The 17,700-nt window shown below is 40.9% G+C and overlaps 2 protein-coding genes across 2 annotated transcripts in view; one reads left to right on the forward strand and one right to left on the reverse strand.

The window, feature by feature from the left end:
• stk26 (serine/threonine protein kinase 26) overlaps positions 1–3,189 on the forward strand; it is a gene marked incomplete at its 5' end in the record, with an annotated part of 18,808 nt that extends 15,619 nt beyond the window's left edge. Inside the window, 2 exon segments of the mRNA XM_037684433.1 lie at positions 70–197; positions 1,863–3,189. Of these exon segments, the coding sequence (XP_037540361.1) occupies positions 70–197; positions 1,863–1,878 (144 nt within the window).
• Positions 3,190–5,428: 2,239 nt separating this feature from the next.
• The window catches only part of LOC119417227 (FERM domain-containing protein 7), a 12,815-nt gene continuing 543 nt past the window's right edge, over positions 5,429–17,700 (reverse strand). Inside the window, exons 2-12 of the mRNA XM_037684442.1 lie at positions 13,432–13,536; positions 13,324–13,366; positions 10,923–11,001; positions 10,647–10,744; positions 9,687–9,801; positions 9,368–9,515; positions 8,451–8,546; positions 8,130–8,293; positions 7,799–7,867; positions 7,156–7,231; positions 5,429–6,628 (exon numbers count right to left, since the gene is read on the reverse strand). Coding sequence (XP_037540370.1) covers positions 5,429–6,628; positions 7,156–7,231; positions 7,799–7,867; positions 8,130–8,293; positions 8,451–8,546; positions 9,368–9,515; positions 9,687–9,801; positions 10,647–10,744; positions 10,923–11,001; positions 13,324–13,366; positions 13,432–13,536 — 2,193 coding nt within the window. The remainder of the gene's footprint in view (positions 6,629–7,155; positions 7,232–7,798; positions 7,868–8,129; positions 8,294–8,450; positions 8,547–9,367; positions 9,516–9,686; positions 9,802–10,646; positions 10,745–10,922; positions 11,002–13,323; positions 13,367–13,431; positions 13,537–17,700) is intronic.

Here is a 17,700-nt window from a genome sequence, read left to right on the forward strand (position 1 = left end):
TGTTTTGATAAAGTGTTCATGAAACAGTTACGACTGTTTACTCAAGTTTAGCTCTTTCTCCACGTGCAGTTGAAGCAGCAGCACAAGGAGCACTCTGAGCAGCGACTGGCCATCGAGGAGCTGGAGCGCAACATCCGATCGGCTGAAGAGGCGTGTCCAGGCATCACGGACAGGATGGTCACGCACATCATAGCCAGGTACCAAAGTACGTTTCTCTTAAGATGTCTACTCTTTCTCGGTCCATGACTTGTTACAACTGTTACAACACTTACAGGCTCCGTTAACGCAACGTAACGTAAATGTTTTTAAGGGAAACCGCAAAGTTTCTGCTGCGTGTCAGCCATCGGCGCCCACGACAACAGAAGTCGTTTTCTCCGTCACTTTTTGAATCCAGGTCTCAGAGCACAGGCTTCTGGGAACGCCTGGCATCGTTTCAAGGGAAACCACTAAAAATGAGACGCCACTCGTGCAATAGTTGGACTCCGTCACGGAGCGAAGAGGGGAATTAGAAATATCGTCTGTCTTGTCAGCTGGATCACTTGAAAAATAAGAAAGGTACTTACCGTATTTTCCGCCGTACACGTCGCACCGCCCTGTAAGTCTCATCAGTACAAATATGTCTAATAAAGTGGAAAAATCCATAACTATGTCGCTTTGCCGTATAAGTCACATCTATTATGTGTCACCACTGACAACCCAGAAATGTGGGCCGGTGTTGTGCCAGTAATCGATTGGCTGCCAAATGGCGGCCGCGGGAGCGTGCACGGGAGGACTTTAACAAGAATTTAACAAGATTAACACTTAAAAACGATTATTTGTTTGCTCGACTTTATAGTAAAGTTATTTAAGTAAACTTAATAAATGCACTTCAATGGTCAAATTAGCTGCATTTCACCGGGGCGGTGCAGAGAAATGAAGCTGATTTGACGGTTGCTCCAGGCAGACGACGGTGGGAGGCTATGGCAAGCCAACGGTGTCATTAAGAGCCACTTTTTCCTATTACATGATACATGGGCATGCCATACTGCTTGAGTGCCATCTAGTGGCTGAAAATGGTAGTGTTCAATATTTTCAGTCAGAACGAATGAAAAAAAAATGGGTTCATAAATATGGGGAAAAAAATCCATAAATACGTTGCTTTGGCGTAAAAGTCGCAGGGCGTGACAATTATGCACAAAACTGCGACTCATAGGCTGAAAAATACGGTACTTCCATTTTGGTGTGTGGCTGCATCCAGGCGTGAGAAAGGCTCCTATCAAACGTGAGCTTTCAGGAATGAAGCGAGCCTCAAGGAGCCAAAAGAGTCGTGGAGCAGAACTCGGCTGGGTTGATGTGGAGCGCAGCACGTTACATGTATGACCACGTCTTCCTTGGGTTTGTTTTCAAAACAAGAAGAAGCTCAGTTTGACGATTTTCTCTGTAATTAATCAAAACAAGGTCTTGGTCATTGCTATAGATTGTGGTCGAATCGTTTGCTGGCGGGCGTATAAACTAACTACGAAGATGCGATGTGTCTTCATCGATCTTCCCTCGGTAATAAATTTGTTTTGTTGTTTATTTCTGCGACCGTATGTCATCACTTCATCCCATTATTGCACCCAGCGCAGACGTACCTTTTTTCATTGTTGCTGTTTCGGCTCTGTTACTACCTCGCTTCATGACACAAAGGGCGAGTCGGCCTCGACCCCCCATGCCGCCTCGGTCCAGTCGTTGATCCCACAGAGGCAGCCACAGGTCTTGAATCTTGAGTTGTCTTATGAAAGAAGGAACAGAAACGACCCCTTTAGGTTTCTGTTGGTACATTTCTGTGTTTCTTGTGTCTTTACGACGGTTTACCAAAAATCGTGTCTTTCCGACCGCAGATGTACAACAAACTGAAGGACGAATGGACGGATGAATAAAAGGACATTAGGAAGAGACTGTGTCTCCGCTCGGTGACGCTGCTGGATGATAAAACAGAGGAGATTTGCTGTGCGAGGTCTCCGCCCACACACACACACACACTAATAATGTAATATATACACTATATTTTGTAAAGTCACCGCTGCTGGTTGAGGACATTTTCCCCTCACAGTTTATCTGACGTGTGGTTGTGTTTTAGATTAAATGGCCTGGATTGTTGGAATAGCCATTATGTGCCTTAAGGTTTTTTTTCTTGTTTTTGTATAATTTTCTAAAAAAAATAATAAAAAATACTGTTTTCAAAGAGATTTTTGTCTAAACCCCACACGAAGAAGGTAAATCAGTTTCCTGTCCACCGGCAGCAGTAGCCTCCGTTCTGTTTTCTGTAAATGTCTGTACGTTCGGTAGCACTTGAGACAGATTAAATGCCAACAATACAAGATGTTGTGTTTTCAGTAGAGCTTTTTCTTTACAGCTCCCAGATCCAGGTTTCTGTTCTGGTCACGTCACCTCTCCGGGTGAAACCGTGAAGGTCGTTTTAGCCTGACCTCAGGGGAGATGACTCAGCATTTTTTTTTTTTTTGGGGGGGTGAAATAAAACTTTCTTTAAAATTGTGCAAACTTGGTAATTTGTGAAACTGTTTGATGTTCAAGTTTTCACAGAAAGAATCATTTGTAATATGTTAAATTTAAAAAAGTTCTGACCTGTTTTGGACTCATTTTTGGGAGCTAACAAACTAGCTGGGCAAGGTAGCTATCAGTTTGCTAACTAGCATGCTAGCTAGTTATTTTAGCCTCTGGAAGTAAAAATCAAACTAACAGTTGACTTGAATCTAAATGTACGGATGCTTGTACTGGCAGCCATTTTGGCTTTGGGTTGTGGAATAATTTTACTGTGAAATTGTTGTATTTTTTGTGGAATAAGTGGTTTTTTTGTTGTTTTTTTGAAAACACTTGGTAACTGTGTGAATGAAGGAAGACACATGTGCCTTCCCCTGACCCGTGGAAAGTAACTGTTCGACGTGCATCAAAAACCTTTGGTTAGGTTGTCTTTGTTTGTTGCGTTAATATTTGTAACGCTTTATATCAGGAGCGTAGTTTTATCCAAGAGCATTCTGGGAGCTGTAAATAAACATTTTACTGATGGTTTGTACCAAAGACGCTATAAGATTTAGTCTCTGTATATTGTGTTTGTTTTTTTATATATCATAAGGGATTTGACTGTTTGTTTAAGGGGGAATTGTAAAACAACAGATGTAAGATTTTACAGTACCGGACCATTTTTTGTAGCTGGATTTAGAGTTTTATGAATAAATATTTAAATTTGATTGACTCACTTTGTTTCATGTGATTTATTGGTAAAACTGACATGTGACTCTACTAAAATAATATTAGTTTATTTGACTATAATATGTTTGTTTTAGTTTTTTTGCTTATACTCCTGGACCTTACCGCTGCTTTACTGTTGACCACAGTATCCTTATACCACGGTTAGTACACTGGGTTGGGGTTACAGGTGCAGCATTAAAATGGCTCTGTTCTTGTCTGAATGACAGGAGTTTTTGTGTTAATGTTGGTAATAGTGTATCTGCTTCAGTGTCTCTTTCCTGTGGGGTTCCGCAGGGCTCGATTCTTGGACCCCTTCTGTTTTCACTGTATCTGCTTCCTTTGGGGTCTATCCTGAGGAAACACGGTCTTTCTTTTCACTGCTATGCTGATGGTTGTCAGATTTATCTCCCACTAAAACCAAATAGTTCTTGCTCCTTTCACCCTCTGTTAAAATGTCTTGATGACATCAAGGCATGAACGGCTTCAAATTTTCTAAGTTTTAATGATCAGAAAACTGAAGTCATTGTGTTTAGCCCTAGCTCTACCACTGTCCCTGTTCCTGTAAACCTTGACTCTCTTCAGCCATATCTAAAGCTGTCTGTTACAAAGCTCAGGATGGTTTTAGACTCTAACTTTAAGTTTAATAAACACATTAACTCTGTTCTACAAAAAGCTTCTTCCAGTTAAGGCAGATATCTAAGCTTAAGTCAGTGTAGTCCTGATCCGTCCTGGAAAAACTAGTCCATGCTTTTATCTCTACCCAACTGGACTATCTATGCTGGGGTCAGTCAGGTCTCCATTTCGCATCTCCATCTCGTCCAAAATGCTGCAGCTCGGCTCTTCACAGGAACTCGTAGGTTTGATCATATCTCACTAGTTTTGTCCTCCTTTTACCAGCTCCCTGTACGCATCAGAATTCCATCCATCCATCCATCCATTGTCTTTAACCACTTCTTCCTTTTTGGGTCATGGAGGTCACTGGTGCCCATGTCCAACAATCACTGTGCAAGAGGTAGGGGTCACCCTGGACAGGTCTCCAGTCCATCATAGAGATAAACAAGACAAACAACCATTCACTCTCTCTCTCTCACCTAGAGACAATATAGAGTTACCATTCAGCCTAACATGCATGTTTTTGGTCTGTGGGAGGAAACGGGGGTACCCAGAGAAAACCCAAGCACGCACAGAGAGAACACGCAAACTCCACTCAGAAAGGCCCCTGGACCAGGATTTGAACCAGGGTAACCTGTTCGCTGAGAGGCAGCAGCTCTACCAGTTGCCGCCCCTCGTATCAGAACTGATTTAAAAATTCTCCTGTTGACCTTTAAGTTCCTAAATGACCTTGCACCCTCGTATCTATCTGACCTACTTCAACCTTCTGTTCCTTCTCGGGCCCTGAGATCATCTGATCAGCTGCTTTTGGTTGAAGCTCAGAGGAGATCTGGCTTTTTCAGTCGTGGGCCTCAAACTTTGGAACCATCTGCCCCCAACATTAGACAGGCCACTTCACTTCCTGTTTTTAAATCTCTTAAAAAAACACCTGTTTTCACTGACGTTTAACACATTTAGTATTTTATTGTTCTGCATTCTTAATGTTTTTCTATTGATGCTTTTAATTTATTTTCGGTTTTATTATTTATTTTTTCTCATTGAATTACTCCCATTGATTTTTATTGTTAAGCAGTTTGGTAACAGCTGCTGTTTAAAATGTGCTTTATTAATAAAGTTGACTTGACTTTACAGCATATAAAATGTTTCAAAGCGCTGGTGAAGGTTACAGCTCCAGGATGCAGACATTCTTTGTTTTAAAAGTGGTTATTTTATACACAATAAGAATTTGTTCAACTATAATTTAGCTACTAATAAAAAGCATCTTAGAGTTCCTAATATACCCAATTTGGCACTTAATTCTCTGACAATAAAGCTGACAATCAACATGTAAACCTTAATTTTGTTATAATGAACATTTATTGTTGTAAGCCAGTAAACAAAAAATGTCCATGAGGTATCATTGAATACATAACTTCTTTAAATTATCTAAGAATAAAACCAAAACAGGTTACAAAACATCATTTTAAAGAAACTTTTCACTTAAACAAGGCAACAGTGCATTTATTTCACAAACATTGATCACATTTCCTGTTTTATTTACAGTTGGCAGTACAATCCGTCACATCGTAAACTTGCTGTTTTGGATCTAAAGTGTGACTTGAGTAATCTTTGCTGCTCCTCTTGCCTCCTCTCCTCCTCCGCTTGTTTGTTTCTTGTCCTGTTCACCTTTTATGTCTTTTTTAACAGCTTCCTCTTCCCCCTCTTCCTCCTCATCCAGTTGAAGGCTTCCGGAGGAAAACCTCATCCGGGCCAACCCGGCGGGCCGTACGACTTTCCCCAGATGATGAGGTGGGCAGTAGTACGGGTAGAAAACCTCCGGATCAGAGTCGCTGTAGCTTCCCATAGCCCCGCCGATCATACATACTGAAGTGGGGCGTTCAGGTAGAGGGGAGGAGTTCAGCGGGAGGTATGTGGGTCGGGAGGGGCGCGTCAGGTGAGGGTAGTACCCAAGGGGTCGGAACTCAGAGGCAGGGTTAAAGGTCGGGTTTGTACTCCTCGAGAGGTGGAACTTGACATCTGGTTGGCTTGCCACACGACGAGGCAACCCGGGCAGGAAGTTGGAGTCGTCGCTGTAATGTCCCGCCTCCGTGTGTCCAACACCTAAAAGCCTCGCTCCGTTGCTACCTGTCTGGTAGACCTTTGCCAGCCCCAGTCCGCCTGAACCACAAGGGCGGAAGTTCCTCCTGATTGGTGAGACTGATGGCGAATCGTGGCCTATCGGGTAGAAGGCCGGCTGTGAGATGCTGTCCATCGGCACAAAGTCCCGCCTCCTTACGTGAGGTAAACGCTCCAGCGAAGAAACGCTGACGTAGTCTGCTAAGTAGGGATGTCTGGTGAGCGGTGAGGGTCCGGCAAACGGGAATGATGGGAGAACAGGGTGATACTGGTAAGCTGGGGTGTTGGGGTAGAGAAGAACCAGCTGCTGTAAAGCGTCCGGATGCGGCTGTGGGTTCGGTCGGCGTTTTGACCGGTTGCCGTAGACACCAGCTAGCCTTTGGGCTTGGCGCTGCGCCCCGTTCCGTCCCCCTCTCATGTCCTCCATCAAGGATGTGGAGGAAGATCGTAACTTGGGCGAGGGGGTCGACTGTCCCAGGGATGGAGAAAGTGGAGTGACTTGTGCCAGGGGTTGCGGCCTTTGGTTGACGTGACAAGACAACTGTCTGCGTTTAAGCCCTCCTTCCATTTCAGTGTCACTGAGACCTCGGCGCTGGCGGTCCATTTTGTCCTGACTGTGGACGGCAATAGTTTGTCTCGGCCGGGGAAACGGGAGGGATTGTTCATATAACTGAGGAGGTAAAACATGAAATTATTGTTTATCCTTTAAATTATCTGCCAGTTATTGTTGTTGTTTATGAGCTGGTGTAGATTCATGATGTGGTAGTCCTGGCAAGTTGAATTAAAGACAAGTGGACTTCATTTTTGATTCAGGAAGATGAGGAAACTTCTTGGACAAGAAGAGAAACATCTTGCCGAATTTCAAAAAGGTTGTCCAATTGTCTGATCCAACGTGCCAGTATTATCCTTCATATGCTTCAGAGAACAGTGATGATGTTCCTGTCACTGAATCCTCATACAGCCGATGAAATCCCAACGTATTGAACTTTTATTAAACACAAAATCAAGCCTTGCACTTGAGAACTTGGCACATTCTGATATTTATCTATTTTTTCATAGGAAAATGTACTCAAACATAATTTTACTTCTCAAAACGACTATCTGGTAATTTCCTACCAATATAAAATTTGTGATTCTGCGTCTGAAGCCTTGAAGGTCCAGGAATGATTGTAAAGTCTGTGTGTTATTTCTGTTTACCTGTTTGGAGACGTCAGTGAGGAGGTCAGGAGAAGATCGACATTGTCTGGGATCGAAGTCTGACTGGCGGTAGGTCCTACACAGAAAAAGAAGAAGGAAATAAACATCACAAATGAATATTTAATTAATGACCAAAATCCTGGTATTCAAATAACTGTCAGATCCCAAGTGTCAGATCATCTGCCTCCATCTTGCTGCATCCCTAACATCTTCCTCCCGTCACACCAACCATCTACAGGTTCTCCTCCACGACATCTATGAACCTCCTCTCCTTGTTTTCCCCTCTCTAACAGCTCCATATTCAACATCATTTTCCCAATAAATCCACCATCCCTGCTTTTGTTTTGTTTCTACAGTTTCATTCTTTTTCTCTCCAGAGCACACCTCCACCTCTCCAGACTCTCTTCCACCTGCTCCCTACTCTCTCTGCAAATCACCGTGTTCTCTGTGAGCAATGAAAACTCTTTTGGTGAAAAGAAAAAAATATGTGAAATTTAAACATTTTTAGTTGGCATTTGAGTCCCTTTAGTGTCCTTGGTGTCATACTGCAATGCTCCTTTTTTATTTGGTGACATCGTTGGGTTATGTCTGCATTCCTCCGCAGTTTGGTTTTGCCAAACTCACTGGTAAAATCCATTCTCACCGTTCAAACTGTAAAGGCTTCTTTTCTCCTGATCCCATACACTCCAGCAGCTGTTTCTGGGTCCTTCCACTGCACAGCAGAGCAAAATTATAAAAACTATCCATTATCAAATGTGAAAATTCAATACAGAGGAAACAATGGAAATACAACCTCTGCGGAAAAATAATCAAATTTATTCAGTAGAAAAATACATCACAGATATGATGTAAATCTATATTATCTATGGGAAGTTCAACCTTTTAAAAACATTCCTCAAATTCAGGTTTTGGTAAGAAATAGCTATCACTGTTGTAGTCATTTATAAGTGAACATTACGGGAAGAGAGTTTGACCTGTATCTGAACGTGGATCCCTTACAGGACAGCAGAGTTTTATGGACGGGCTTTGGTTCCTCGGACAGCTTGAAGAAGGCGTGATACTCCACACACGTCTTCCACAAAGATTTACAGACATCACGACTCGCCATGGCGAACTCCAACGTATCCTTACACGATGGCTGAAAGGACAGGAAGTGACACTTCAAACAGTGTCGTTGCTCACTGTCCATCTAAAATATCCTTTACATATATTATTTTCATATTTAGGTTTACTTATAGCTGGCTTTTAAACTATTGTTCAAGTGGCAAAAATTTAACTATGAAAAAACTATTTACCCCAACTTTGTCGTAAAGCTTAATAAGGAAGTGCTTGCGTTTGAAGCTGAGTTTGCGGATCTTTGCCCAGCTGAACGTGTTGATTTTGGTGTTTCCCTGAAAACCCACACAAAATGGAAACAATGCATGAATAAATCCTCACAGCACAAAAAGTTCAAGATGTTACAAACTTGAATAGTGTGGAAAAAAGTATTTTATTACGTAGAAATTCTTGATCGCCAAAGTTTTGAATATTTACCAATTTAATATAAACAGGCCAATTCACAGATTTTAGACTTTTGAAAATGCTTTCCAAAGTAGACATTTTTAAAAGTACCATTTTTGTTGTATTCATGTGGACTGGAAATATGAAGCTTTTGTGAAAATAATAACCTATCAACGTTTTTTTTTCACATGCCTATACCACTTTGTTCCCTAGAAACCAAAACAACAATGAAGCAGTTTTACTGACTTTAAAAAAAAAATCTCTTACTTTATCTTGATTTTGTCAACATTAAATTACAGTTCTGTGCTGAAAAAGTTCATAACTGAGAGGAAATTGTAAATTGTGCCAAAGAAGGAAATAAACTGAGCTAAAATTTGGAAAACGTTTAGCCAAGTTAACAGCATTCTTCCTTTGTACTGATATGTTGTTAATGTGAACACTACTGCCACCTAGTGGCGTGGCATGGATTTTCAGCAATTTGTTAAAATCGTGGCTAAAAGGTTTTTAAAATTTATATTAATATAGATAGAACCTTAATGTTTGTACGTTTTTTTAACTAAATCAAGACTATGATCAAGAATTTTTTTTCCCCAACATATTGTCTTAAAGTCACTCCGTGAAGCAAATCTGAGTTCAGTTAATTTTTCTGCAGATCAAAATGTTGTCATTTTCCATGTATGTCTACGCACGTTAAAAATCGTTAAGCGTATACCTGAAAGACCAGTACTCCAGAGTGAGTGACGGCAAGGTTGATCCTCATTCCCTCACCATCGTGGGCAGCATGAGGCCTGATGCCGTACATGTCTAGCTTCCGGGCCACCTCCAGCAGCTGGATGTCCGAGTCTGCTGGAGAGACTCCTCTGTGGAAAGAAACACAAAGATGACACAATCAAATGGCAGGTCTATAACCAGTAGACCACAAGGATGTCACTGGTTTGGAACACAAACTTTTTGACTTTTAAAGGCTGATTGCAAAAAAGTAATCTTATGCTTTCTAATCTTATAACAGATGTAACACGTTCATTTCATACCTGTGTCTTTTATGAAATTTGATGATTTTATTGTCCAAATACTCCTGATTGGGAACATAGTGCTTCATCTCCAAATGTTGATAGTCCAACTCCTCATCGTAGTCGCCTAGCTCTGCTGTAACACAAACACACAGACAAATATTTTCTCTCATTCTAAAATATATTTTCTCATTTGATAACTGAACATGTTTAAAACTTTAAAAAAACATGTGGGACTATGTGCAAATCTTAATAACAATGCATACTATATCCAGGTATGTACTAGGGACATACCTGGTACTTATCAAGAACTTATGGGATAGTTACTTGGTACCTACAAGGTGCATTCCTAAAACGTCTGGGTAGGTAATTGGTATGTACCCTTACTGGGTACTTAACTGGGTCCCTAACATGTATTAGGAGAGTGCATACCTGGTACCTAAGAGTACATACAGTAACTGGTGCATATCCTTACCAGGTACCTATGGTAACTATCATGGGCTGTCTATGTATCTGATAGCTTTAGGTACATAACTGGTACTTAAAGAGTACACTCTTAGTACTTACTGGGTACATAACTGGTATTTACAGAGTACATATCTGGTAAATATGGGTAAATAACCTTGGATACAGACTTGGTACCTATGGAAACGTAACTGGTACACACCGGCTACATACCTAATACATGTAAGTACCTTCCATGTAACTGGTAAACCGGCTATCTAACTGATACCTACTGGGTATCTGGTATTTACAGGGTACCTACAGGGACCAGACTGTATTATGAAGTGACTGGCTGACCTATACTTACAGGATATGTATCCTGGGCACATACTGGATACATACACTGTAGTATCAGGTACATGCTCAGTAGTACTAGTTAGGTACTCAGTAAGTACCAGGGAAATTCTGGATTGTATCATGCTACCCAACTGCATGTCAGATGATTATTTGTGCGTTTTTTTTATTTTTTATGCTTACACTGTAGTATGTGTGAGACCAGCAGGGCGGCGCTGTTGTCGTTACACGTCAGACTGCCGTTGGATAAATCCTGCTTTATCTGTAAGGCAAAAAGGTACCTGCACGTACACAACAGTCACAAAGAATTAACGCTACATTCTGCGTTTGTCCTTTTTGTAGGGCTGATATTCATGATTACATATACAGTAGAACAATAATGCTATTTAGATGCACGACGACTCAGACCAAAAAAGTTTTAAATTTATATTGAAAGACTGAAACAAATTTAGATTTTACCTGGTGAGGCCTCTCTTTAATTGTCCGGGATCGGGTGGGAAGAACTTGACTATAAACCTAAAGAATAAATCACTAGTGTCTGACGAAAGGAAAAGGGGCAAAAAGGAAGAAACGATTTAACTCCCTTAACTAGTTTTTAACTTTAAAAAGTTAAAATACATAAAATAAAGTCATAAAAACGTACAACATTTTAGATTTTACCCTATAACAACCATGTATGCTGTGAATAAACCCAAACTTTTAGCATTTAATTTCTGATAAACGTCTAAGCAGAAAATGCCAAACGCTGTAGCTAGGAAGCTAACTGCTTCATTTTGGCTAACTGCGTGGAATGTAACGACGTTATTACATTATTATTTAATTATATTTTCATTTATGTGTTTGCTTGTAACTTCCCCACGTTGTTCAAGCGTTCTGACATTTTATGTCTATTAAATAAAGATATGTTAACAAGCACGCCTGTTAGCATGCTAGAGTGTTAGCATGTTATTTAGCTAACTTAGGGAGGGAAAAGGCTTCAAACTGATTCCAGTAAATTTGGAACTGAAGTGGCATGGAATAATAATTTAGGTCTAAATCTGTACTGGACTATTCTATAGCTCCTGTGATTTGATTTTAGACCTAAATTCACTGAAATGTGTAAAATGACCATGACCAAAGTTTCTCATTGTAATGTCAAGAAGACTAATCAAAAAACTAAATTAATAAATGAAAAAAAAATCAACTCCATTTTTATCAGCTCTCCAATAATGTGTTCTTAAATTAGCAATTTATAAAGAAAATGTGTGAACCGCTGGCAACGACTAGGTGAGTTTGTTCAACTATGGAAACAGCTGACGTGACTGAGAATACGTCAACAATGGGGACGTCAATGGAAGAGACATTTAGGATTTGGAAGTCAGACATTTTTGATGTACTGGTACCATTGACGTCAGAAGTATTTGTAATGTGTGGGGGAGGACGACACAATGGTGTGGGAGTCTGGGGTCCTCCCCCAGAAGATTTTGAATGAAGTAGATGCCATTTCCTGCATTCTGGTGTATTTTAACAGGTTGTTAAACATCTCTGTTTACCTTCATACAGTATGTAAACACTTGATTCAATGACTATTTTATAGAGCACGGCACAAGAAGTAGCCTGACCAACAGCTCTCCTTGTGTGAATAGAACACGCTCCGCTTCTCTCAAGCATCCTAACACCTGCCCCCCTCCCCTCCAAGACACTAACATAGCGCTAAGCTAGCGTGCTACACAGCAGTGTCTCCCCATCCTCACTCAGCCCCGTCGACAAAAAACCCCGGAGAGATGAGCACCCTGCCAATGTTGGTGACCTCAGGGAAACGCTGCATGTGGCGTGGTGTGTTGTTATCGGTACCCAGGAAAACCGGAGCGGACTTTTAGTGGTTTGAGTATTCTCCTATTAATCAAGTGGAATGGATTTGTTCACGAAGAAAGAAACAGCTCTGGGTGAACTAATATTTCATGGTAAATGTGGGGAGTGTCCAAATTAATATTTTTTAAATGTGAGGGGAACACGTCCCCGTCACATATAATTAATGCGACACCCATGACTGGTACATATTGATGCTCAGATTTTTATTAAAGTATGCAGATGAGCTTCTTTCCTCAGATTCAGCTGAGTGTTTTGTTTACATTGGCTGCACTCCCTCACTTCAGAGCTGCAGATCAATATACTGTATCTTGAAAACTATTTGAGTTAACACTTTCAAACTGCACCATTTGTTATAGGATATGAGATTATCACAATTACCTTTTAATGCTTGATTTCATGGCTTGAAGGAAGGATTTAAGGACTTTTTTATTGTCATACCAGCTCACATTTGCATGCTTATGGTATGAAATTCGGACTCAGGTCCCAGATCAAGAAGCCTAACAATTAACAACTATATATATATATGTATATATGTATATATATATAAGTACCTTTAAGGTTGCATTGCCAAAACGCACACAATGCTGACACAGAAAGTTATGACGTTTTTAAAATCCTCGTCAAACCAAATAACGACTACCATGTTGATTTTATAATGGAAGATCTTGCTACTTTCCAATTATTTAATATTAAGGGGACCTTGAGTATATAATGCAGTGAATATGTTGTTTAGGTCTTTTTCTGAGATTAAATATAATTATATCAAAATGGTTTTAATGTAGGTAACAATTTATGTTACAAAAAGCAGGTCCTGGTTTTGGACATCGTGTTAAAAATAAATAATTTTAATGGGTATTTTGAATGTGAAACAGTTTTGCAGTCCTACGTGTTCTCATATAAATAGAAACTAGCTCTTAGTTTGATTTCTCTCCCCCTAGCAGTCTGATAAATGTTCATTTACCCTCTTGTTGTCCTCTGTAATTTTAAACAAGATGAGAAAATTACTCACATTTGATCTGTTTGACTAGAGGTTTAAGCAGCTCCAACCAAACCTGTAACATAAACACATTTAAAGACCATGTAAAATATTAATGTTTCAATAGTGTGTATTTCTTACATAATGGCCACTGTGGTGTCTGAACTCCAGTCCAAAGTACTCCTTTTCCAGCAGTTTCAGATGACCACAAACTTTGTTGAAGAAGTCGCCGCCTAAAACATTTTGCTGAAAGGAAGGAGAGAAGTCGTTAAAGAGGGTGTTAGTGAGAGGGATAATTGGGTTTTTCTTAATCCTTAATCTGGAGGTTCTCATAGGACCCAAACACGCCAGAGTTTGGTTACTTTTATTCTCGAGAACACGAAGAATAATGAGATCCTGTATAATCCTGTACTGATGTAACCTGTGCTAATACTCTATGTCATTTAGTACATTTGCTCGTTCTCTGCTGGATTAAGCTGCTGTCATAAGCTGAGAGAAAAATTCCACATAAAGCAAATAAAAACAAGCGGCACGCCGATGTCTTTGAAGGATTTGAACAGAACAGGAAATGAAATTCAAGCAATTTTATCCACAACCAGAGGTGGCGCCAGGGGGTGGCCATTGGTGGCCTTAGCCAACTTAAGATTTGGCCACCCCACCGACCACCCCAATCATTTGAATGAACTTTATGTTTAAGCAACATAAAAACTAGAAAACTAGTTTCCTCAAACTATTAACAAATAAATATATAAATGGTGGTGGCCATCTTGGATTTTACTGTGGCATATCGATTATTGATAGTGACCTTTCTTACACGTAGATGCAGCCACGTACCAAAATGGAAGTTGGTACTTCATTTATTCTTCAAGTTATCTAGCTCACGACCCGAAAGGACTAACGGACAAAGGGAATTTCCATTTCCCCATTTCGCTCCAAATTACATTAAAACTACAGTTAAGGGAAAGAAAAAAAAAATCTATTGAAAAGTAATTTTTATTAATTTGTTTTCACTTTCACCACTATCAACGTGAAATTGTTGGATATAGTGTACATCAATAACTTCATAACTTTTGGATTCAACCTGGTTCAAGATGGCTGCCACTGCAACCTTAGTCCCAAAATGGCTAAAACTCTGTCGTTTTTCCAGGTTTTGAGCTATAACTTGGTGCGGTAGTAGTTACGAGTCATCCCCAACTCATACTTTGAGTGCTAACAGATCGTGTGAGGCCTTCAAGGCAGCGGTGGATGTGCATTCCTACAGGTTTATTAGCTAAATTAAGTTTGAGGAGCTGAAGTGTGATGTAAACACAAACTACCGCACGTTGTGCTTTACCGCTGAACTTTCTCTCATGTCTGCTCCTGTGTCCTCGTCTTTAGTCGTCCATTTAATTATTGTTGGCTTGCTGCAGGAGCAGGGCTTTTTTTGGGGTACTTCCTGTCTGCTAGCTGGTGTTTAGCCACGTAGCGTGAGTCACTGGAAGACACCCATTAACTTGTCACAAGGACGCGGAGGGAAACAGCAGCTGCTACCGATTATAGAGCGAACGCAGATCTAAGTGGTGATTAGTGGAAACAAAATGTCCGTCCTCAGAGCAGTTAGCGACAGGAGTGGAGTGAAAGGCAGTGAGTCGTCGTGTGACGTGAAATCACAGAAACAGAACACAGTTATTGTAAAATGTGATGTAAGTTTTGAGCTACGTAGTGAACATGTGCTCGCTTAGCTTAGCATTCTGAAAACAGCCGTGTGTGCACAGCTGGAGTTAGCAGCAAAGCATCCAGATACAAACTACACAAATTCCTGTGGAAACGCAATGATTTTTGCTGAAAGCTGCTGAAGACGTCGAAATCAGGCTGAAAAGTTTTTACAGCTGATCTATTAATGCAAGTTTACCAGCCGACATTCGCTGAAAGCAGCAGAAGAAAAAAAACGTGTGGAAAAATCTGAATTGAGCAGAATAAGCAGAGAGAGGACGAGCAGATTTATTAAAACAACTGAAATGAGCAGAAAAAATCCCCTAAAACATTTCAAACGAATCAACAAAAGGGAAAAACTAACAAAATAAAACAGAAAAACAAAAGACAGCTGAAAAAGCTGAACAAAAATCTGAAACGAGCAGGAAAAGGTTTGAAACGACACAAAGAGTTTGAAGGATGAAGAGCTCCGTTCATTTACAAAGATGGCTGAAAAAGCTACGTATTTCAAAAAGTTGAAGTTGCACAAACACCAAAAGTCAAATCAGGAATCAACAAAGACCACGCTCAATAATCCAGGTGTACAATCCAACGTTTTTCAGTCAGGTCATCTGGACAGTTTCTTTTTAGGTGCTGAAACATTTCACCTTCCATCCAGAAGGCTTCATCAGTCAAGGAAACACAACAAAACTGATTCTTCCCCCAACAGCTTACTCCAAAGTGGAACAAACCAGTTATGTTGGTGCTAAGCGTGTTTGTCACGCCCCCTCCTCCATTGCCGGCCCTCTTCCTCGTTGACAGTCGTGTCAAACTGGTCAAATGAGGAATATTCTGAATGAGCCGAACGAGTCACAAAACACCGAATGGACCCCAAAGTGTGAATGACTGGAAAATATTTGCACAAATATACAAACAAATAAAACTTTGTATTTAAGAAATAAAGTGTCGTGGATGTTTGGGTCAAACGTGTCAGCGCTCGTGTACCGGTCGCTAACGACAACGACCGCATCAACGTTTGAAAATTAAAGGAGTTGTTTCGCGTCGGCTCAGATTGGTTCGCTTTTTCGTTGAAATCTGTCCAGCGGTACATGAGATATTTTGCTAACAGCTCCAACAAAGATCTCACATGATCAGGTAGCACTCAGAGCTCATGTTGGGAATGACTCTCAGCTACTGCCACACCAAGTTTTAGCGTAATCACAAAGATGAACTGAATTACAGCCACTGATTAGCTGTGGCAGCCATCTTGAATTGGGTCGTGTTGTACATCTCGTGATTTGGAGTTTAATTAAAAGTCATCCTGTGGTTCGTGAAATATTTTGCTAACAAACAAACATATGTACAGACGTGGGCGAAAACGCTTGTTGGTTTTAGACTCAGTTTTGGAGCACAACTAACAGAGTTGGTTTATTTGATCAGTTTTTAAAGTCAAATGTTTAAAAAGTAAAATATAATCGAGAATAGCTGTTTGCTGTAGCAGATACCAGCGATTATACTGTACCTAAACACATTGGGGCTGTTTATTTCCCCTGTAAGAATCCACACCGTACATCAAATACACCGTGTTTGTGTGAATTATTTCCTGTACATCAATCTGCTCCTTTCTTTTCCTCCACATCTTGTCTGATCATTAATTGGGTTTTTGCCCTGAAGGTTGGAGGATCCGGGTCAGAGGAAAAACCTCTTTCCGCTCCGGTGGCTCGGACATGTCTGAGCTTTGTGAGCCCCCGGTTGACAAAATCCTCCACAGCCGTTGGGTGGTTTGGACCAGCACAGTAACATTTCAGGAATCCTCATGGCTGTGGTTTAAATTCAGTGACAGCTGGTGGTTTGGTCTTTAGTCCTCTGGATTTATCAGCTAACTTTAGCCTCGGCCCTTCCGTCCTTTCTTCCTCTTCTAGGCGGCGTCTCTCCTTCACCCTCCTCCCTTCTAGTTAAGATGGTAAAGTACCGGAGGCACCGGAGAATCTCACGGGGCGTGGAAAATGGAGCCCCTTTCATAACACGGTGCTGCGAGTCTGGTTTTATACGGAGACGGTGCCACGTGGGAGACGTCACGGAGCTAAACACAGGAAGTTTCTGCCCTGCACTCAAACAGTTGTTGTTTTTATATTTAGGAACCTTTTGCTATATCGAAGTTCATGCTCAGTAATCCAGGTATAAAATCCAACAATGTTCAGTCAGGTCGTCTGGACGGTTTCTTTTTTGTTGTTTTTGTGCTGAGACGTTTCGCCCTCCATCCAGAAAGCTTCATCAGTCTGAGGAAACACCAAACAAAACCGATTCTCCCCCAACAGCTGACTCCAAAGAGGAAAAAACTTGTTATTTGTGCTAAGATGGTCTCTGGTGCCCGCCAGCCATGTCTAACTGGTCCAAAACACCAAAGTCCATGCTCAAGTCCATGATTTTGCTTTTGCCCCCCCCCAGCAGCAACAAGAAGCTCCAGATGTCTGTGGAACTCCTGCTGCCCTCAGAGCAGAATACAGATGTTTGTGCAGAGCAGAATACAGATGTTTCTGCAGAGCAGAATACAGATGTTTGTGCAGAGCAGAATACAGATGTTTCTACAGAGTATAATAGAGATGTTTCTGCAGAGCAGAATACAGATGTTTCTGCAGAGCAGAATACAGATGTTTCTGCAGAGCAGAATACAGATGTTTCTACAGAGTATAATACAGATGTTTCTGCAGAGCAGAATACAGATGTTTCTACAGAGTA

Source organism: Nematolebias whitei, chromosome 1, assembly GCF_014905685.2.
Source record: "Nematolebias whitei isolate Nwh7 chromosome 1, NemWhi1, whole genome shotgun sequence".
NCBI lineage: Eukaryota > Metazoa > Chordata > Actinopteri > Cyprinodontiformes > Rivulidae > Nematolebias > Nematolebias whitei.